Raw genomic sequence first — 23984 nt, 5'->3', positions numbered from 1 at the left:
TGGGGTAGGTATACCCACAATGCTGTTAGGAAGGGAGTTCGAGGATCTTTACCCAGCGACAATGAAGGAACGGCGATATAGTTCCAAGTCAATATGGTGTGTGGCTTGGAGGGGAACTTGCAGGCGGTGGTGTTCCCATGCATCTGCTGTCCTTGTCCTTCTAGGTGGTAGAGGTCACGGGTTTGGAAGGTGCTGTTTAAAGGTGCCTTGTTGTGTTGCTGCAGTGCATCTTGTAGATGGCACACATTGCTGCCACTGTGCATTGGTGGTGGAGGGAGTGAATGTTTGTGGATAGGGTGCCAATCAAGTGGGCTATTTTGTCCTGGATGGTGTCAAGCTTCTTGAGTGTTGTTGGTGCTGCACCCATCCAGGCAAGTGGAGAGTGTTCCATCACACTCCTGACTCGTGCCTTGTAGACGGTAGACAGGCTTTGGGGAGTCAGGAGGTGAGTTACTCGCCGCAGGATTCCTAGCCTCTGACCTGCTCTTGTAGCCATGGTATTTAATATGGCTACTCCAGTTCAGTTTCTGTCAATAGTAACCCCCCAGGATGTTGATAGTGGGGGAGTATACGATTGTAATGCCATTGAATGTCAAGGGGAGATGGTTAGATTCTCTCTTATTTGAGATAGTTATTGCCTGGCACTTGTGTGACGTGAATGTTACTTGCCACTTATCAGCCCAAATCTGGATGTTGTCCAGGTCTTTGTGCATCTGGACAAGGGCTGCTTCAGGATCTGAGGAGTCATGAATGATGCTGAACATTGTGCAATCATCAGCGAACATCCCCACTTCTGACCTTATGATTGAAGAAAGAACAAAGAACAAAGAAAATTACAGCACAGGAACAGGCCCTTCGGCCCTCCAAGCCTGCGCCGATCCAGATCCTCTATCTAAACCTGTCGCCTATTTTCTAAGGGTCTGTATCTATTTGCTTCCCGCCCATTCATGTATCTGTCTAGATACATCTTAAAAGACGCTATCGTGCCCGCGTCTACCACCTCCGCTGGCAACGCATTCCAGGCACCCACCACCCTCGGTGTAAAGAACTTTCCACGCATATCCCCCCTAAACGTTTCCCCTCTCACTTTGAACTCGTGACCCCTAGTAATTGAATCCCCCACTCTCGGGAAAAAGCTTCTTGCTGTCCACCCTGTCTATACCTCTCATGATTTTGTACACCTCAATCAGGTCCCCCCTCAACCTCCGTCTTTCTAATGAAAATAATCCTAATCTACTCAACCTCTCTTCATAGCTAGCGCCCTCCATACCAGGCAACATCCTGGTGAACCTCCTCTGCACCCTCTCCAAAGCATCTACATCCTTTTGGTAATGTGGCGACCAGAACTGCACGCAGTATTCCAAATGTGGCCGAACCAAAGTCTTATACAACTGTAACATGACCTGCCAACTCTTGTACTCAATACCCCGTCCGATGAAGGAAAGCATGCCGTATGCCTTCTTGACCACTCTATTGACCTGCGTTGCCACCTTCAGGGAACAATGGACCTGAACACCCAAATCTCTCTGTACATCAATTTTCCCCAGGACTTTTCCATTTATTGTATAGTTGACTCTTGAATTGGATCTTCCAAAATGCATCACCTCGCATTTGCACGGATTGAACACCATTTGCCATTTCTCTGCCCAACTCTCCAATCTATCTATATTCTGCTGCAATCCTTTCTCTAGTTACCCTCTTGCTCCTTATATGTGAATAAAAGGCTTTGGGATTTTCCTAACCCCTGTTTGCTAAAGATATTTCATGGCCCCTTTTAGCCCTCTTAATTCCTCGTTTCAGATTGGTCCTACATTCCCGATATTCTTCCAAAGCTTCGTCTTTCTTCAGCCACCTAGACCTTATGTATGCTTCCTTTTTTCCTCTTAGCTAGTTTCACAATTTCACCTGTCATCCATGGTTCCCTAATCTTGCCATTTCTATCCCTCATTTTCACAGGAACATGTCTCTCCTGCACGCTAATCAACCTCTCTTTAAAAGCCTCCCACATATCACATGTGGATTTACCTTCAAACAGCTGCTCCCAATCTACATTCCCCAGCTCCTGCCGAATTTTGGTATAGTTGGCCTTCCCCCAATTTAGCACTCTTCCTTTAGGACCACTCTCTTCTTTGTCCATGAGTATTCTAAAACTTACGGAATTGTGCTCACTATTCCCAAAGTAGTCCCCTACTGAAACTTCAACCACCTGGCCGGGCTCATTCCCCAACATCAGGTCCAGTATGGCCCCTTCCAGAGTTGGACTGTTTACATACTGCTCTAGAAAACCCTCCTGGATGCTCCTTACAAATTCTGCTCCATCTGGACCTCTAACACTAAGTGAATCCCAGTCAATGTTGGGAAAATTAAAATCTCCCATCACCACCACCCTGTTGCTCCCACAGCTTTCCATAATCTGTTTACATATTTGTACCTCTATCTCACGCTCGCTGTTGGGAGACCTGTAGTACAGCCCCAACATTGTTACCGCACCCTTCCTATTTCTGAGTTCTGTCCATATTGCCTCACTGCTCGAGTCCTCCATAGTGCCCTCCTTCAGCACAGCTGTGATATCCTCTTTGACCAGTAATGCAACTCCTCCACCCCTTTTACCTCCGTCTCTATCCCGCCTGAAGCATCGATATCCTGGGATATTTAGTTGCCAATCGTGCCCTTCCCTCAACCAAGTCTCAGTAATAGCAATAACATACTCCCAGGTACTAATCCAAGCCCTAAGTTCATCTGCCTTACCTACTACACTTCTTGCATTAAAACAAATGCACCTCAGACCACCAGTCCCTTTGCGTTCATCATCTGCTCCCTGCCTACTCTTCCCCGTAGTCACGCTGACTTCATTATCTAGTTCCTTACAGGCTTTAGTTACTACCTCCTTACTGTCCACTGACCTCCTCATTTGGTTCCCATCCCCCTGCCACATTAGTTTAAACCCTCCCCAACAGCGTTAGCAAAAGCACCCTCAAGGACATTGGTTCCAGTCCGGCCCAGGTGTAGACGGTCCAATTTGTAATAGCCCCACCTCCCCCAGAACCGGTCCCAATGTCCCAAAATCTGAACCCCTCCCTCCTGCACCATCTCTCAAGCCACGCATTCATCCTGACTATTCTTTCATTTCTACTCTGACTATCACGTGGCACTGGTAGCAATCCTGAGATTACTACCTCGGAGGTCCTACTTTTTAAACTTGGCTCCTAACTCCCTAAATTCTGCTTGTAGGACCTCATCCCGTTTTTTTACCTATATCATTGGTGCCTATGTGCACAACGACAACTGGCTGTTCACCCTCCCCCTTCAGAATGTTCTGCAGCCGATCTGAGACATCCCTGACCCGTGCACCTGGGAGGCAACATACCATTCGGGAGTCTCGTTTTCGACCACAGAACCGCCTATCTACTCCCCTTACAAATCGAATCCCCTATGACTATAGCCCTTCCACTCTTTTTCCTGCCCTTCTGAACAGCAGAGCCAGCCACGGTGCCATGAACCTGGCTACTGCTGCCTTCCCCTGGTGAGCCATCTCCCTCAACAGTATCCAAAACGGTATACCTGTTTTGGAGTGAGGTGACCGCAGGGGACACCTGCGCTGCCTTCCTGCTCTTTCTCTGCCTTTTGGTCACCCATTTCCTTTCTCCCTCAGCAATCCTAATCTGCGGTGTGACCAATTCGCTAAACATGCTATCCACGACCTCCTCAGCATCGCGGCTGCTCCAAAGTGAGTCCATCCGCAGCTCCAGAGCAGTCATGCGGTCTAACAAGAGCTGCAGCTGGACATTGAAGAAGCTGAAGATGGTTCGGCCTAGGACACTACCCTGAGTAACTCCTACAATCCTGGAGTTGAAATGATTGACCAACAACCACAACCATCTTCCTTTGTGCTACGTATGACTCCAGCCAGTTGAGAGTTCCCCCCCACCACACCCTGATTCCCATTGACTCCAGTTTTGCTAGGGCTCCTTGATGCCATACTAGGTCAAATGCTGCCTTGATTTCAAGGGCAGTAACTCTCACCTCAGAGTTCAGTTCCTTTGTCCATGTTTGAACCAAGGCTGTAGTGAGGTCAGGAGATGAGTGGCCCTGGCAAACCCAAACTGAGCATCAGTGAGCAGGTTATTGCTAAGCAAATGCTGCTTGATAACACTGTCGACGACACCTTCCATCACTTTATTGATGATTGAGAGTTGACAGATGGGGTGGGAATTGTCCAGGTTTGATTTGCCCTGCTTTGTGTACAGGACATACCTGGGCAATTTTCCACATTGCCGGGCAGATGCCAGTGTTTGCAGCTGCATTGGAACAGCTTGGCTAGAGGTGCGGCAAGTCCTGGAGCACAGGTCTTCAGTACTATTGCTGGAATGTTGTCAGGCACCATAGCCTTTGCAGTATCCGGTGCCTTTGGTTGTTTTTTGATATTACATGGAGTAAATCGAATTGGCTGAAGACTGGCAACTGTGATGCTGGGGACTTCAGGAGGAGGCCGAGATGGATCATCAACTCGGCACTTCTGGCTGAAGATTGTTGCAAATACTTCAGCCTTTTCTTTTGCACTGATGTGCTGGGCTCCCCCATCATTCAAGATGGAGATATTTGTGGAGCCACCTCCTCCAGTTAGTTGTTTAATTGTCCACCACCTTTCACAACTGGATGTGACAGGACTGCAGAACTGAAATCTGATCAGTTGGTTGTGGGATCGGTTAGATCTGCCTATTGCATGCTGTTTGGCACACAAGTAGTCCTGTGTTGTAGCTTTACCAGGTTATCCCCTCATTTTAGCATATGTCTGGTGCTGCTCCTGGCATGCCCTCCAACATCCTCCCGCTTGATGGTAACGGTAGAGTGGGGGATATGCCGGGCCATGAGGTTACAGATTGTGGTGGAGTACAATTCTGCTGCTGACACTCCAGTGACTCATGAATGCTCAGTTTTGAGTTGCTGGATCTGTTTGAAATCTATCCCATTTAGCACGGTGGTAGTGCCACAAACATGTTGGAGGGTATCTTCAATGTGAATACAGGTCTTTATCTCCACATAAACTGTGCGGTGTTCACTCCTACTAATACTGTCACAGACAGATGCATCCGCGACATGCAGATTGGTGAGGCCAAGGTCAAGTATGTTTTTCCCTCTGTTGGTTCCCTCACCACCTTCTGCAGACGCAGTCTAGCAGCTACGTCCTTTAGGACCTGGCCACCTCAGTCAGTAATGGTGCTACCGAGCCACTCTTGGTGATACACATTGAAGTCTCCCACCCAGAGTACATTCTGTGCCATTGCCACTCTCAGTGCTTCCTCCAAGTGGTGTTCAACATGGAGGAATACTGATTCATCAGCTGAGGGAGGGCAGTAGATGGTGATCAACAGGATGCTTGACTTGATGCCATGAGACTTCATGGGGCTCGGAGTCAATTTTGAGGATTTCCAGCGCAACTCCCTCCCAACTGTATACCACTGTGCCGCCACATCTGTTGGGTCTGTCCTGCCAGTGGGACAGTGATGGCAGTTTCTGGGACATTGTAAGGTATGATTCCATGAGTATGACTGTGTCAGGCTGCTGCTTGACTAGTCTGTGGGACAGCTCTCCCAATTTCAGCACAAGTCCCCAGATGTTAGTAGGGAGGACTTTCAGGGTCAACAGGGCTAGGTTTGCTGTTGTTGTTTCTGGTGCCTAGGTCGATGCCAGGTGGTCCGTCTGGTTTCATTCCTTCGTGACTTTGTAGTGAAGTGATACAACTGAGTGGCTTGCTAGGCTATTTCAGAGGGCATGTAAGAGTCAACCACATTGCTGTGGGTCTGGAGTCACATGTCGGCCAGACCAGGTAAGGACAGCAGATTTCCTTCTCTAAAGGACATTAATGAACCGAATGGGTTTCTTTTTTTACGATAATCAACAATGGTTTCATGGCCATTACTAGCTTTTAATTCCACCTTCTGGCATGGTAAAATTCATCATTCAACATGTCCCTAGAGCAATACCCTGGGTATCTAGACCAGTGACAATAACACTACGCCACCGCCATCTTACACTGGGAAGGATGTCAAGGTTATGGAGAGGGTACAGAAGACTTTCACTGAGATGATATTAGGGAAGAGAGGCTTTAGTTATCAGGAGAGATTAGAGAAACAGGCTCTTTTCATTGGAACAAAGGGTCATTGGAGATCTCAGGATGGGGTTCAAAATTTCATCAGGTAGATGAGGAAAAACTATGGTTGGAGATTCAGTGATGGTAAGGCAATTGAACATCAAGGGGAGATGCTTATATTCTCTCTTGTTGGAGATGGTCATTGTCTGGCACTTGTGTGGCACAAATGTTATTTGCCACTTATCAGCCCAAGCCTGAATGTTGTCCAGGTGTTGCTGCATATAGACACAGGCTGCTTCAGTATCTGAGGAGTTGTACTGAACACTGCAATCATCAGCGAATCTCCCCACTTCTGACCTTATGATGACGGGAAGGTAATTGATGAAGCAGCTGAAGATGGTTGTGCCAAGGTCACTCCTCTGAGGAACGCCTGCAGCGATGTCCTGAGGGTTTTTCCCATTGACCTGAAACTTAACTGGACCAGCCATATAAATACTGTGGCTAAAAAGCAGGTCAGAGGCTGAGAATTCTATGGCAAGTACCTCACCATCTGACTCCCCAAAGCCTGTCCACTATCTACTGGCCTCCAGCAACCACAACTATCTTACTTTGTGCTAGATCTGATTCTAACCAGTGAAGAGTTTTCCCCCTGGTTCCATGGACTTCAGTTTGCTGGGGTTCCTTGATGCCGCACTTGGACAAATGTTTCCTTAGTTTCAACGGCAGTCACTCCCACCTCTGGAATTTGGCTCTTTTGTCCATGTTTGTACCAAGGCTGTAATGAGATTGGCAACTGAGTGCCCTGGTGGAACCCAAACTGAGCATTGGTCAACAGGTATTGGTGGGAAAGAGGTCAGAATTGGAGAACCATGGAATGACATAGCACAGAAAGAGACCATTCAGCCCAATGTGCCTATGCCAGCCCTTTGAAAGCTGTGCAATTTAACCCCATTCTCCTGCCCTTTCCCCATTGTCCTGCAAATTTTTCCAATTCAAATATTCACCCCTTTAGAAAGTTACTATTGAATCTGCTTCCACCATCCTTTCAGGCAGTGTATTCCTGATCATAACAGCTGACAACATAATGATTTCCCTCATGTCGCCTCTGGTTCTTTTGCCAATTACTTTAAACTGTGCCGTCTGCTTACTGACCCTCTGACACTGGAAATGGTTTCTCCTTATTAAGAACGAAGGAGCAGGAGTAGACCTTTCAGTCAATTAAGCCTGCTCCATCATTCATATAGATCACCAAGGCTCTATACAATTGTAGTAAGACATCTTTACTCCTATATTCAAATCCCATTGCGATGAAGGCCAACATACCATTTGCCTTCGAATTGCTTGCTGCACCTGCATACTAGCTTTTAGTGACTCACTTATGAAGAAGGACACCCAGGTCCCTTTGGACATCAACACTTCCCAACCTCTCACCACTGAAGAAATACTCTGCCATTTCTTTTCAACCAAAGTGGATAACTTCACACTTATTCAAATTATACTCCATCTGCCATGTTTTTTTCCCATTCACTTAGCTTGTCCAAATCCCCTTAAAGCCTCCTTGCATCCTCCTCACAACTTACATTCCCACCTAGTTTTGTGTCATGAGCAAATTTGGAAATATTGCATTTGGTCCCCACAGCCAAACCATTTATATAGATTGTGAACAGCTGTGGCCCAAGCACTGATCTTTGCAATACCCCACTAGTAATAGCCTACCAGTCTGAGAATAACCCCTTTATTCCTACTCTCTGCTTTCTGTCTGTTAACCAATTCTCAATCCATACCAATATATTGCCCCCAATCCCATGTGCTCCAATTTTGTTTACTAACCTGTGTGCGACCTCATCAAAAGCCTTCTGAAAATCCAAATACGCCACATCCACTGGTTCTCCTTTATCAATACTGCAAGTAACATCCTCAAAAAACTCCCAACAGGTTTGTCAAACATGATTTCCCTTTCATAAATCCATGTTGACTCTACCCAATCATATCATTATTTTCCAACTGTCCAGTTATCTCATCCTTTATAAATAGATAGAGAGCTGTATGGCTGGAGGAGGTCACACGGAAAGGGAGGGGGGAGGCCATGGAGTGAATTGAACAAAAAGATGAACATTTTAAAGGCTGAAGCCACCAGACATCTCTCCAGTACAGAATGTGACTCACTACTAACAGAAAGGATGTTTCTTTCACTGATAAATGTGGAGAAAGCTGATGCATTGTCCTTCTGAATAGCACAATGCAGGGGAAATCAATCACAGCATCTTTAACTAACATCGCCGTGGAAAGAGGGAAATGAATGACTTTTAGATACCTGGTCTATTTGACACTGAAGTGTCTGAAATTAACAATAGAAACTTCAGAAAGACAAAAGACTGACAAATGTTAAACTGTTTTGTTGACAAAAGAAATCTCGATTTAACTTTTAAAGGATGAACTTGTTCTAATGAAAGGTCCCAGACCTGAAACGTTAACTCTGCTTCTCCCTCCACAGATGCTGCCTGACCTGCTGAGTATTTCCAGCACTTCCTATTTTTATTTCCGATTTCCAGCATCTGCAGTATTTTTGCTTTTATGTGAATATGGCCTATCTACATCAGAAGGGCCACAACGCGCAGGCATAGGAAGGCCATGCCCCCGGAGCCCGCCTGTCTACGTGGAACATGAACAGTGCAGCTCCAGGAAGCTGATCGTTCCACCGACTCACAAAAAAGGCCGGAACAGAGATCTTCCAGAATGCCCTGCGCCGGGCTCTGGGGAGCATCCTCACTCTCACCACATGGTGAAATTAGCAGATTGGATAGAGCAGTTTCTGGGGAGCAGAGAATTGTGGGAACTGTAGCCGCCACTTTTATTCAATGGCTGTTGGCAAGTGTTTTATTGCTGACGGAAGGTCAGCAACTGAAACGTTTGCTCTGTTTTTCTCCACAGATGCTGCCTGACCTGCTAAGTATTTCCAGAATTTTCTCCTTTCATTTCAGTTTTCCAGCATCCGGGGTATTTTGTTTTTGTTTTATTGCAGGCTTTGCTCAGAGAACCAAGTCTAGAGATGCAACGAGAGCCAGTTTGAATCAGGGTGGACATTGGATATGTAAGTCAATCCCTTGCCTTCAATTTGTCTTTTTTGTTGCATCAGTTTGAACTGGAGTGAAGGTGCTGGGTTTAACCCCCGAGTACTTCTGAGCCCAGTCAGGCCCAACAATTTCCAATGTGAGACTGTCAAGGAAGGTAGCTTCCAGGGGTGATTAGGTTGCTACACAGACACCAACCACTCATATCATAGGATCATCGAACGCCTACAGCACAGAAGAAGGCCATTCAGCCTATTGTGTCTGTACTGGCTCTCTGCAAGAGTAACTCACAGTCCCACTGGCCTTTTGTTTGTAGCCCTGGAAAATTTCTCTCTAATAATTATCCAGTTCTCTTTTGAAGGCCTCAATTGAATTTACCTCCACCACACTCTCAGGAAGTGCATTCCGGATCTTAACCACACATTGCATAAAAAGTTTTTCCTCATGTCAAGTCACTGTTGCTTCTTTTGCCATTCACCTTAAATTGGTGTCCTCTGGTTCTGGATCCTTGTTGCACTCTTGTCTCCTCCCATCTTCCCTCATAAATCTATCATCGTAACCCTCTTCTCTTCTCACCAAAATGCTTGGCTCAGCTCCCCTTAAATGCAATTACACTATTCACTTCAACCACTCCCTGTGGTAACGGGTTCCACATTCTCACTGCTCTTTGGGTAACTAAGTTTCTTATGAATTCCCTATTGAATTTCTTGGTGATTATCTTATAACGATGGCCTCTAGCTATGCTCTTTCCCACAAGTGGAAACTTTCTCTCTGTATCCACTCTGTCAAAACCTTTCATAATTTTAAAGACTTCTATTAGGTCACCCTCAACCTCCTTTTTTCAACAGAAAAGAGACCCAGCCTGTTCATCCTTCCCCGATATGAAAACCTATGTATTACTGGTATCATCCTTGTAAACATTCTCTGCACCCATCCTTTTGATAATATGACGACCAGAACTGCATGCAGTTCTCTTAAATGTCATCTAATCAAGTTTTGATAAAGGTTTTGAAAAACTTCCCTACTTGACATTTCTAACCCTCTAGAAATGAAGTAGCGTGCTTGGTTTCTTTTTTATGGCCTTGCTAACCTGTGGCGCAACTTTTAGTGATTGGTGTATTTGTGCACTGAGATCCCTTTGCTCCTCTATATTACCTAGTCTTGCACCTTCCAAGTTATGTGTCCTCCCCATTCTTCCTACCAAAATGTACTACCTCACATTTATCTGTATTGAACTCCATTTGCTAATTATCTGCCCATTCTGCAAGTTTAGTTTAGAGATAGAGATACAGCACTGAAACAGGCCCTTCGGCCCACCGAGTCTGTGCCGACCATCAACAACCCATTTATACTAATCCTACACTAATTCCATATTCCTACCACATCCCCACCTGTCCCTATATTTCCCTACCACCTACCTATACTGGGGGCAATTTATAATGGCCAATTCACCTATCAACCTGCAAGTCTTTTGGCATGTGGGAGGAAACCGGAGCACCCGGAGAAAACCCACGCAGACCCGGAAAACTTGCAAACTCCACACAGGCAGTACCCGGAATCGAACCCGGGTCGCTGGAGCTGTGAGGCTGCGGTGCTAACCACTGCGCCGCCCCTAATTTATTAATGTCCTCCTGTAATTTGTTGCAATCCTCCTCAGTATTGACTATCTCCCCTCAATTTGGTGTCATCTGCAAATTTAGAAAGTGTTTTTGATTCCAAAGTCCAAATCATTAAGATCGATTATGAACAGCAGTGGTCCCAGCACTGATCCTTGTGGAACACCACTTCCCATCTTCTGCCACTTTTAATTCTCTTATCTGCTCTAGTTCATTCCGTATTACTAGATTCAATAACAAATCTTCCCTGATGAAGGATCACTGACCTGAAAAGTTAACTCTGCTTCTCTCTCCACTGATGCTGCCAGACCTGCTGAGTATTTCCAGCATTTCTTGTTTTTATTTGAGAATCTTCCCTTGTTGTTTTTTTTTTACATAGTGGGTTAGGACCATAGGAGCAGGAGTAGGCCATTCAGCTCATGGAGCCTGCCCCACCTTTCAATAAGATCATGGCTAATCATCCATTTCAATGCCTTTTTCCCCCCACACTATCCTCATATCCGTTTATGTCATTGGTATTTAGAAATCTGTGAATCTCTGCTTTAAACATACTCAATGACGGAGCTTCCACAGCCCTCTGGGGTACAGAATTCCAAGGATTCACAACCCTCTGAGTAAAGAAATTTCTCCTCATCTCTGTCCTAAGTGGCTTCCCCCTTATTTTGCGATTTAACCAGCGATTTAAGGGCGGCACAGTGGCGCAGTGGTTAGCACCGCAGCCTCACAGCTCCAGCGACCCGGGTTCAATTCTGGGTACAGCCTGTGTGGAGTTTGCAAGTTCTCCCTGTGTCTGCGTGGGTTTCCTCCAGGTGCTCCGGTTTCCTCCCACATGCCAAAGACTTGCAGGTTGATAGGTAAATTGGCCATTATAAATTGTCCCTAGTATAGGTTATTGATAGGGAAGTATAGGGATAGGTGGGGATGTGGTAGGAATATGGGATTACTGTAGGATTAGTATAAATGGGTGGTTGATGGTCGGCACAGACTCGGTGAGCAGAAGGGCCTGTTTCAGTGCTGTATCTCTAAATCAAATCAAATCAAACCAAGGTCTACTCTTGTACTCAAATCCTGTTGCAATAAAGGCTAACATACCACTAGCCTTCTTAATTGCTTGCTGCACCTACAAGTTCGCTTTCAGTGACTTACTGACAAGGACACCTAGGTCCCTTTGTATATCTACACTTTCTAATCTCTTACCATTTGAGAAATACTCTGCACATCTATTCCTCTGACCAAAGTGGATAATCTCACATTTTTCCACATTATATTCCATCTGCTACATTCTTGCCCACTCACTAAATCTGTCCAAATCCCCTTGAAGCCACTTTGCATCTTCCTCACACACGTTCCCACATTGTTTTGTATCATCCGCGAAGTTAGAAATGTTACATTTGGTCCCCACATCCAAATCATTGATATATATTGAGAACAGCTGGGGCCCAAGCACTTCTCCCTGAGGTACCCCACTAGTCACAGCCTGCTAACGTAAGAATGACCCATTTATTCCTACCCTCTGCCTGTTAACCAGTCCTTAATCCAACCTCCTGTGGGGGAACTTTATCAAAAACCTTCTAAAAGTCCAAGTATACCACATCCACCGACTCCCCTTTATCATTTCTGTTAGTAACATCCTCATTAAAAAAAACTCCAACAGGTTCGTCAAACATGATTTCCCATTCATAATCCATGTTGACTGTGCCCAATCAGATGATTATTATCCATGTGTCCATTTATCACATCCTTTACAATAGATTCTCACATTTTCCCAACGACTGATGTAAGACTAACAGGTCTGTAATTCCCTGTATTCACTCTCCCTCCCTCTTTAAATAGTGGGGTGACATTTGCCACCTTCCAATCTGCAGGAACCCTTCCAAAATCTATAGAATTTTGAAGATGATCGCTAATACATCCACTATCTCCATAGCTACGTCTTTCAACACTCTGGGATGTAGCATGTCAGATCCCAGGGACTTATCAACCTTCAGCCCCATCAATTTCTCCAATCTGACCTTTTTACTAATACTAATTTCTGTTAATTTCTCATTCTCCCTAATCCCTTGGATCTCCAATTCTGGGAGATTTCTTGTATCTTCCTCAGTGAAGACAGACACAGTAATCATTTAACTTCTCTGCCATTACTCTATTCCCCATTATAAATTCTCCTGACTCTGCCCATCATGGACCCACATTTGTCTTAGCCAAATGTTTCCTTTTTAACCTACCTATAGAAGCTTTTACAGTCCATTTTTATGTTGTTTGCTAGCTTACATTCATATTCTATTCTCCCTTTCTTTATCTGTTTCTTCATCTCCCTTTGGTGTATTCTAAAGTCCTCCATGTGTTCAATCGATCAATCCTCCTATTCCTATGCTCACTGGCATGTGGCACTGGGAGTAATCCTGAGATTACTGCTCTTAAGGTCCTGCTTTTTAATTTCCTTCCTAACTCCCTAAAATTTGCTATCAGGACCTCATCCCACCTCTTACCTACATCGTTGGTACTAATGTAGACCACGACCCTTGGCTGTTCACCCTCCCCCAGAAGGATGTCCCACACCTGCTCAGTGACATCCTTGGTCCTGGCACCATGGAGGCAACACACCATCCTGGAGTCATGTTTACTGCACAGAAACACCTGTCTGATCCCCTGAATATCAAATCCCCTATCACTACTGCTCTTCCACTCTTCTTCTGCCCCTCCTGTGCAGCCAAGCCACCTGTGATGCCACATACTTTGCTCTGGCTGCACTCCCCTGAGGAACCATCGCTGTCACCAGTATCCAAACTGGAAAACCGATTAGCAAGAAAGACTCGGGGGACTCCTGCACTGCCTGCCTGGTTCTCTTAGACAACCTGGCAGTCACCCATTCCCTCTCTGCCTGCATGTTCCTAACCTGCGGTGTGACCACCTTCCTAAACATGCTATCCACGTAGTTCTCTGCCTTGCAGATGCCCAGTGACTCCAGCCACCACTCAAGCTCCAAAACCCAGAGCTCAAGCTTCTGCAGCCAGTAAGGAGGTCACTTCCTGCAGATTTGTTCATCTAGGAGATGTGGTACATCCATTTCTTCCCACATACCACAGGATGTGCATTCCACTTGGCTGAGCTGACCTGCCATACCATAACTTTAAAAACTTTTTATTACAATGAGAAGTAGAATAACTTAGCAGTTATTCACCAATCAGCTTCTTCCCCTGTACCGAAGAGCGAGGCAGCTACTGGAGGCTGAGAAAAGGTAGAAGAAAAAAGAAAGGAGCACCTCCCTCCCTCACAAATTCCAAATTAACACTCTGTGCACTCAAAGCACTTCTCAGTGCAGTCAAATTTATTTTTTTCTTAATTTATAGTGCCCTCCTTACTGAACTCCCTCACTTACCAAACTCGCTTCTGCACACTCTGTGACTCCAGCAACACTCAGTGCAGATAAGTAGCACTGAGAGTCCCCTGAATTTATACTCTGAAAACAATGCTGTGTCAGCTGTGCTAGAGTTCTGCTGCAGCTCAGAAACCGGTTTAAGCTAACTATCTAATTAACTAGCTACAGCTACTCTGAGTGTTTCTATACCCCTGTTTAAAACTGCATGAAACTTAACTTACCTCTTAATTGAAACAGGAATTTCAATTAATTGTTAAATGTAAACGAAACAAAAACTAGTGTTGAGAGATTAACCCTTAAAATCCACTCACTTACCAAACTCCCTTCTTCACCCTCTGTGTCTCCAACAACACTCAGTGCAGGGTTAGAAAGGAGAACTGGACACATGGTAGGAACTCCATTCCCTTGTCCCATTTACCTACCTTTTCAGTTCAATTAATATCAGGGTCGTTGAAATCCCCCATGATTATTATTCTATTTTTTTTTTACTCAGTTTCTCAGTTTGTTTGCATATTTCTTCCTCCACCTCCCTTCCACTATTAGATAACACTTATTAGTGTGATTGATCCTTTATTATGTTTTATCTGTATCCATATAGGTGCACAGAGAATTGGGAAAGACAGATTGCCCTGGAGTAGGAAGTAGTCAGGTATTGGGTGGAATCAGAGTAAGAAGGAAAGAAAGTTTAAATTAGGTTACTGTGCATGTATGTAAAAGTGCAGAGTGTGGTAAGTAAGGTTGGTGAGCTGCTGGTGCAGATAGCCATGTGAAAGGATGATGATGTGGTGATAATGGAGACCTGACTAAAAGGGCAGGACTGGGTACTAATATTCATGGATACAAAGTGTTCAGGAAAAGAAGGAAATGGGGAGGAGTGGCAGTTTTGATTAAGGAGAACATTGCCATGCTGCAGAGAGAGAATGTCCCAGAGGGATGAAGGACAGAATCTATTTGGCTGGAGATGAGGAAAAAAAAGGTGCAATTATCTTGCTCGGTGTAGACTATAGGTTACTAACTATCAGGAAAGATGTAGAGGAACAAATTTGCAAGAAAATTACAGAGAGGTGCAAGATTTATAGAGTAGTTATAATGGGGGATTTTAATTATCCAAATATAGACTGGGATAGTTGTAGTGTAAAGGGCGGTGAGGGACAAGAGTTTCGAGGGTGTGTTCAGGAGGATTTTCTACAGCAGTATGTTTTCAGTCCAACGAGAAAGGAGGCACTGCTAGACCTGGTTCTTGGGAATGAGGTGGGCCAAGTGGATCAGTTGTCAGTAGGAGAATATTTAGGGACAGTGATCATTGTATCATAAGGCTAAGGTTGGCCATGGAAAAAGACAAGGAACAAGCCAGAGTAGGAATAATCAACTGGGGGAAAGTCAACTTCAATGGGGTAAGAATGGATCTGACCCAGATAAATTGGAATCAAAGGTTGGCAGGCAAAACGGTAACTGAACAATAGGTTGCCTTTGAAGAAGAGATAGTTCGGGCACCATCAGGGTATAATCCCATGAAGGGGAATCTAGAACAGATCTAGAGCTCCCTGGATGACGAAAGAGATGGAGATTAAGATGAAGAAGAGAAAGTGTGCTTATGACAGATGTCAGGTGAATAATACAACCAAGAACCAAGCTGAATATAGAAGGTTCAGAGGGGAAGTTTTTTTATTATTCGTTCATGGGATTTGGGCATCGCTAGCTAGGCCAGCATTTATTGCCCATCCCTAATGGCCCTTGAGAAGTGGAGAAGCAACGAGAGAGTACGAAGAGAGACTGGCAGCTAATATAAAAGAGAATCCAAAAGTCTTCTGTGGGCATATTAATAGTAAAAGGGTGGTAAAAGGAGGAGTGGGGCCAATTGGGGAGCAAAAAGGGGAGGCAGGGAGCATGGCTGAGGTATTAAATGAATACTTTGCATCTGTCTTGATCAAGGAAGAAGATGCTGCACAGTTCATAGTGAAAGAGGAGGTAATTCATGTACTTGAAGGATTTAAAATTGATAAGGAGGAGGTATTGGATAGGCTATCTGTACTTAAAGTTGATAATGCACCGGAATCAGATGAGATGCTTCCAAGGATATGGAGGGAAGTGCGAGTGGAAATTGTGGAGGCACTGGCCATAATTTCCCAGTCTTTGTTAGATTCAGGGGTGGTGCCAGAGGACTGCAGAATTGCAAGCGCTACACTTTTGTTTAAAAAAAGAGTGCAAAGATAAGCCCAGCCACTACAGGCCGGTTAGTTTAACCTTGGTGGTGTGGAAATGTCTAGAAATGATAATTTGGGACAAAATTTATATTCACTTGGGCAAATGCGGGTCAATTAGGCAAAACCAGCATGGATTTGTGAAGGGCAAACCGTGTTTATCAAACTTCCTGGAGTTTTTTGAGGTAACAGAGAAGATTGATCAGGGCAATGCTGTTGATGTGGTGCACATGGACTTCCAAATAGCATTTGATACAGTGCCACACAACAGACTTGTGAACAAAGTTATAGCTCGTGGAATAAAAGGGATAGAACATGGGTATGAAATTGGCTGAGTGACAGGAAACTGAGGAGTGGTTAATAGATGCTTTTTGGACTGGAGGGAGATTTATAGTGGAGTGCCCCAGGGGTCAATGTTGGGATGCTTGCTCATATATTACATATTAATGACCTAAACCTTGGTGTATAGGGCACAACTTCAAAATTTGCGAATGATATGAAACTTGGAAACATCGTGCACTGTGAGATGGATAGTGTAGAACTTCAAAAGGACATAGACAGGTTGGTGGAATGGGCAGGCAAGTGGCTGATGAAATCTAATGCAAAGAAGTGTGAAGTGATTCATTTTGGGAAGAAAAACGCGAAGAGACAATATAAAAGAAAGGGTACAATTCTAAAAGGGGTGCAGGAACAAAGGGACCTGGGTGCATATGCGCATAAGTCATTGACTGTGGCAGGACAGGTTGAGAGAGTCGTTAATAGAGCATACAGCATCCCAGGCTTCATTAATAGGGACATAGAGTACAAAAGTAAGGAAGTTATGTTAAGCTTGTATAGAACAATGATTCGGCCTCAGCTGGAGTATTGTGTCCACTTCTGTGTGCCACATTTTAGGAAAGATGTGACGGCATTAGAGATGGTGCAGAAGAGTCACAAAATGGTTCCAGGGATGAGGAACTTAATGTCTGTGGATAGATTGGAGAAGTTGGGACTGTTTTCCTTGAAGGAGAGGAGATTTGATAGAGGTGTTCAATATCATGGGGGTCTGGATAGAGTAAATAGGGAAAAGCTGTCCCCAATGATGGAAGGATCGAGAACCAGAGGTCATAGATTTAAGGTGACTGGCAAAAGAAGCATTGGCGACATGAGGAAACTTTTTTCGTGTAGTGAGTGGTTAGGATCCAGAATGCATTGCCTGAGATTGTGGTGCAGGCAGGTTCAGTTGAGGCATTCAAGAGGGAATTGGATTATTATCTGAAAAGGAATAATGTGCAGGGCTATAGGGAGAAGGTGGGGCAGTGGCAATAGGTGAATTGCTCCTTCAGAGAGTTAGAACAGACATGATGGGCTGAATGGCCTCATTTTGTGTTGTAACCATTCTATGATTCCATGGAAAGAGAGAAATGAATGCCCTCTAAATACCTGGCCCACTTGGCACTTAAGTGTCTGAACCTCAGAACAGGAATTCCAGGAAAACAAAATACTTACAAATGTTAAACTGTTCTGATAAAAGAAACATTGATTTAACTTTTAAAGGATAAATTGATTACCAGGGGTTCACACTTACCTGACTGGCTGACTCAGGTTCCAGCCCTCAAGCCCTGCGATTGCTAACAGAAGCAATCCCTGGGTCCTCTGGCCTCTGAGCTTCTTCCTGTTGCTTTCTAGGACAATCAATCACCACTCGCCAACGTGACACTGCCAGATGGAGTTCAGGGGCTCAGAAGAAGAAAATAAATGAGGCCATGTATCTGAGTTGGGAAATACAATTAGAGAAATCGGATTCAATTTGTAAACTGAGTGGGGGCACACTGATGTTTGAAATCTTTTCCCACAGATAGAACAGACAAACATTTCTCCCTCCACATTCAGAGGCCAATGATGTTCAGGTCCTGATGAATCGAGTGACTGTCTGATCTTTACGTGATATTTGGTTTGAATTTCCCATCTGCAAATTCTCCCCTTCTAATATCCTGTAAAAGGAGTTTATAAAAGTCATCAGTTGTAAGTACAGGATAGAAATTCAGTACAGACAATTCCAGTTTCTGTGGCACATTTTTTCCTCTCTTGTTCCGCCAAAGCTGTAAATCCCTGTCCCACACACTACCTCCTTCCGGTGCTGAAATCCAAACCATCGCACCATTTCTTTCCTCCACTGCCAGTTTTCTCCCTCCCTCTACTCTAGCTGGGTTCAGCTCCCCAGCCCCTGTGTGCAGAGTGAAAGAAAAATCAGTGACTCCTTACAACGCAGAGAATGCGCTGAGCGATCGCGGACGTCATCAGTGCTCGTGAACATTTGCCAGCTTGCCAGTATGAATGTGCGCGCTAGCGTCACAATGCAATGATGTCATCACCCCTCAATAGCCGCGATTGCCAGCTCCATTGCCCTGAATCGTACCTCACTCCCTCCTGCCATCCCTGCTTCAATCGCTGCTTTCAATTTCCCACTCCATCCCGCCTTGCCACTGCCTTCCCTCAGCTACTTGCCCTCGCCGCTTCCCCCTTTGGCCACTTGCTCCCCGTGTCGCCCCCCCCCCCACTTGTGGCCGCACTGCAGGCCTCACCGCTTCCCCCCCTCAGCCACTCGCTTCCGGCCTCGTCTCTTCCCCCTTCGGCCGATCGCTGTCTGCCACTCTGCCTGAAGAAGCCGCGGGGAGCGAGCTGCCAAAGCAGCAAGGCGGGGAGCGAGCGGCTGAGGTGTGATGGGGTGACATGGGAGCCAGTGGCCAAGAGGAGGGAAGCGGCAAGGCCTAGAGCAAGCAGCTGGCGGGGGGGGGAGCAAGTGGCCGAGGTGGGAAGTGGCGAGGGCGGGAGCGAATGGCTGAGGTAAGACAGCGGCATGGCGGGGAGCAAGTGGCCGAGGGGGGAGAAACAGTGAAGCAGGAGAAATGGCGAGGCGGGGAGCGAATGGTGAGCAAACAGGCGCGAGAGAGAGCAGCAAAGAGAAGCACGATGGCAGGAAGGAGCGGGGGTACTGTTGGGGACGGGGTGGAGGCAGTGATCGCAGCCACTGTGCGATTTGGGCTTAAGGCTGCATTGCTTTTTGTGACAAATTGAGCAGCGCCATCTTTATTACTGGTAGCAGCCTGAGATGTCGCAGGACAGTGACGTTTTAGTGGGAGACTGCAGTTGTGCATGTGCCAATACTGCACCACCTCGCGGTTGCGTTGTCAGCAAATACAGCCTTTTTATTATTCGTTCTTGGGATGTGGGTGTCGCTGGCTAATTGCCCTTGAGAAGGTGGTGGTGAGCTGCCTTCTTTAAATTCTGCAGTCCATGTGGGATAGGTACACCCACAGTGCTGTTAGGAAGGGAGTTCCAGGATTTTGACCCAGTGACAGTGAAGGAACAGCGATATAGTTCCGTCAGGATGGTGTGTGGCTTGGAGGGGAACTTCCAGGTGTTGCTGTTCCCATTCATCTGATGCCCTTGCCCTTCTAGGTGGTAGAGGTTGCAGGTTTGGAAGGTGCTGTCTGAGGTGCTTTGGTGTGTTGCTGCAGTGTAGATGGTACACACTGCTGCCACTTTGCATTGGTGGTGGAGGGAGTGAACGTTTGTGGATGGGGTGACAATCAAGCGGGCTGCTTTGTCCTGGATGGTGTCGAGCTTCTTGAGTGTTGTTGGAGTTGCACCCATCCAGACAAGTGGAGAGTACTGCATCACACTCCTGCCTGTGCCTTGTAGATGGTGGACAGGCTTTGGGGAGTCAGGAGGTGAGTTACTTGCTGCAGGATCCCTAGCCTCTGACCTGTTCTTGTAGCCATGGTATTTATGTGGCTGATCCAGTTCAGTTTCTGTAACATCAAAGGGCAAAGTTTAAAGGAAACTTAGCTCAGTTATAAAGGGCCTGGGGGAGGGAGGAACCATTTGGGCCATATTACAGGGCAGGAGGTCCCCCTCCCCCACTCCCTGGGTCCACAAAGACTCCCCTTGGACTGGGCCACACCAGGGCAGGACTGGCTCAAGGTGCAGGAAGCTGCAAGGCTGAGCTGTGGACTGGGAGGAGTGGGGGCTTTGACTGACAGGCCTGGGGAGGGGGATATCAGGGCAGGTACACACACTGCTCCCCTTTTTCCTCCTGGGATGTTTTACTTGAGTCTGGTTGGTGAGTGTTTCTAAACTCTGTCTCCCTATCCCAGTAATGTAGGTGGATTGGAGGTTGCTGTGAGTGTTGGCCTGTATTACCTCTCCTCTCCTTCTCCCACTCCGAGTTCCAGGCTCCGGCTGCTCGATCCACCTGAAATGTTCACTCTGTATCTCTCTCCACAGATGCTGCCTGGCCTGCTAAGTATTTTGAGTGAAATCTCCTTTTATTTCAGATTTCTAGCAGCCGATGTATTTTGTTTTATTGCAAGCCCTGCTCACAGAATTGAGTCGAGAAGCACAGACAGACCAATGCAGAGCCAGTTTGTGTGCGGGTGGGTGTTGGATGTGGAAATTAGCCCCTGACCTGTGTAGGTATTTTTTGTTGCATCAGTAACTTAAAGGTAGGGACACCAGTAATATACTGTAACAAAAACTACAAATGAAACTTGGCTAAATCAAATTAAAATGTCATTCCAAGTGGTGGTGACATTTCTCTTCTGAACTTCTGGCCTGGACTGACAGTGACGACTTTGTAAACTCCTTTCACAGGTCTTTAGAAGGGGAGGATTTACATACAGCAAACTCAAACCAAACATCACATCAAGATCTGACAGAGTTACTCGATTCGTCAGAACCTGAATGTCACTGACATTTGAACGTGGAAGGAAAAAGGTTTGTCTGATCTGTCTGTGTGAAAGATTTCAGGTATCAGTGTGACTGAAAAAGCACCGAGCCACACAAAACCCTGGTTAGACCTAGAGTATTGTGTTCACTGGAAGGATATATTGGCCTTGGAGGAAATGGGCTACGACTGTGACAGGAGGAGTGCACTCTTTATACTAGTCCCACTTCTCCACAGGTCACATATATTTAAATTTTCCCATTTACCAATATGGTCAATCATATACTCTATTTTCCCAGAATAAAACACACCAATCAGGTTTCTTTAATAAACAACAAAATTATCAGTTTATTATAAAACAAGTCTTAACCAATAATGAAGGAAAACACACAACACAAATCAACATATCAAAGCCCCTTCTCTATCCTAGCCCCCCACACACACCGTTAACTGGAAAAATAAAAAGATTGTTGTTTGCAATGCTGTTACAAAGTAAACGAAAAAAGACCACTTCGGCAGAATACTTGGTTTGGTGTCTCAAAGGTGTATGGACAGCTGTCACTGGGATCTTCCTAGAACAGTTCTTTCCAGGTGATGTTGAAGATCAGTTTGGATAGGCTTTCCAAGAAATGCAGCTGTAGAGACTTCAGAAATACAGCAACAAGGGTTTTCAGTACCCACACCTTTTGATACACAGGGTTCCTTCAAATATGCAGGGTTTTTTCAAATACAGTTGGAAATAGGAAACTAAGACACTGTTTTCAGGGTTTCTTTTCGAGAGAGAGAGAGCGGAGTCATCTTCACAGGCAAAAACCAACTGTCTTTTTGTAACAGTTCAAATTGAAACTAAAAATATTCTAGAGTTCAAGCCTCCTGATTGCTATAAATCTTAACCCGTCACTTCTTTGTAAACATCTCACAAAGTCAAAAACAACCCCTGCTGGGTGATTATCCACAGACAGGTGCCTTCCAGTAAGACCTGTTTACAAGCCAAAACCCAGGAACCTTCTGATGACCTTTCTCCAAAAAAGAAACAAAGTTCAGCAGCTCATCAGATTCCAGATGACTCAATGTCCATAATTCAACTAAGTCCTTAAAACATATTCCACAAAAAAATATACTCTCGTAGCAAACGCAGTGTAGATTTACCTGAATGATACCTGGACTCCAGGGTTAAATTACGAGGAGAGATTACACAAATGAGTCATCGAGCCATTACGGCACAGAAGGAGCTTTTGATTCAATGCCAGCTCTCTGTACAGCAATCCAGTCAGTCCCATTCCCCCGCTCTATCCCCGTAGTCCTGCCAGTTTATTTCCCTCAAGTGCCTGTCCAATTTCCTTCTGAAATCCTTGATCATCTCTGCTTCTAACACCCTCGTAGGCAGCGAGTTCCAGGTCATTACCACTCACTGCTCCCTTTTCACCCATTCCCTGGTTTGACTGCAACAATTTTATCCTTTTAACAGTGATTTAACCTACCAATTCAGTGAGCGCTTGCTCCTGTTACTCTAATATATATTTGCAGATGAACCAGACAGGTTTTCTTGAGTTTAAACAAGAAAGATGTAAATTTATTAACATATCACTATAAACCAGTTAAAATTACTAAAATACATGACACATCCAGCTCACATTCACACGAGAGGCACACACACACACAAATAGATAGAGAAAAAGAGCTGAACTCGTGAGGTGAGAGTGACTACCCTTGACATAAAGGCAGCATTTGACCAAGTATGGCATCAAGGAACCCTAGCAAAACTGGAGTCAATGGGAATCGGGGGGAACATTCCGCTGGTTAGAGTCATACCTAGCCCAAAGGAAGATTGTTGTGGTTGTTGGAGGTCAGTCATCTCAGCGTCAGGACATCACTGCAGGAGTTCCTCAGGGTAGTGTCCTAGGCCCAACCATCTTCAGCCGCTTCATCAATGACCTTCCTTCAATCATAAAGTCAGAAGTGGGGACGTTTACTGATTCGCGACTCCACAGATACTGAAGCAGTTGGTGTAGAATGCAGCAAGTCCTGAAGACTATCTAGGCTTGGGCTGATAAGTGGCAGGTAACATTCGTGCCACACAAGTGTCAGGCAATGTCTATCTCAAACAAGAGAGAATCTAACCATCTCCCCTTGACAACAATGGCATTACGATCACTGAATTCCTCACTAACATCCTGGGGATCACGATTGACCAGAAACTCAACTGAAGTAGCCATATAAATACCATGGCTACAAGAGCAGGTCAGAGGCTAGGAATCCTGTGGTGGGTAACTCACTTCCTGACTCAACAAGGCACAAGTCAGGAGTGTGATGGAATACTCTCCACTTGCCTGAATAGGTGCAACTCCAACAACACTCAAGAAGCTCAACACCATCGACACAAAGCAGCCCGCTTGATTGGCACCCCATCCACAAATATTCACTCCCTCCAATGATGCACAGTAGCAGCAGTGTGTACCATCTACAAGATGCACTGCAGCAATGCACCAAGTCTCCTTAGACAGCATCTTCCAAACCTGTGACTCTACCACCTAGAAGGCCAAGAACAGCAGCTGCGTGGGAACAACACCACCTGCAAGTTCCCCTCCAAGCCACACCATCCTGACTTGGAATTATATCACCATTCCTTTACTGTCACTGGGTCAAAATCCTGGAATTCCCTTCCTAACAGCACTCTGGGTGTACCTACCCCACAGGGACTGCAGCGATTCAAGAAAGCGGCTCACCACCACCTTCTCAAGGGCAATTAGGGATGGGCAATAAATGCTGTCCTAGCCAGAGATGCCCACATCCCATGAACGAATAAAAAAAAAGGGGAAAAACAGAGTTGGGAGGTTGGAGTACAGTCCTTAATAAACATGGAATTTAAATACAGAAGTGTAGTCTATGTCCTTAGTTGAAGTTGAATTCTTGAACTC

The 23984-nt window shown here is 45.5% G+C and overlaps 1 protein-coding gene across 1 annotated transcript in view; it reads left to right on the top strand.

Annotated features, from left to right (window-relative positions):
- The window catches only part of LOC137347824 (zinc finger protein 271-like), a 179512-nt gene that overhangs the window by 72313 nt on the left and 83215 nt on the right, over positions 1-23984 (top strand). The window contains exon 2 of the mRNA XM_068012855.1: positions 15810-15816. Coding sequence (XP_067868956.1) covers positions 15810-15816 — 7 coding nt within the window. The remainder of the gene's footprint in view (positions 1-15809; positions 15817-23984) is intronic.

Source organism: Heterodontus francisci, chromosome 32 (assembly GCF_036365525.1).
Source record: "Heterodontus francisci isolate sHetFra1 chromosome 32, sHetFra1.hap1, whole genome shotgun sequence".
Classification (NCBI taxonomy): Eukaryota; Metazoa; Chordata; class Chondrichthyes; order Heterodontiformes; family Heterodontidae; genus Heterodontus; species Heterodontus francisci.
This window is presented reverse-complemented; position numbering and strand designations above follow the sequence as displayed.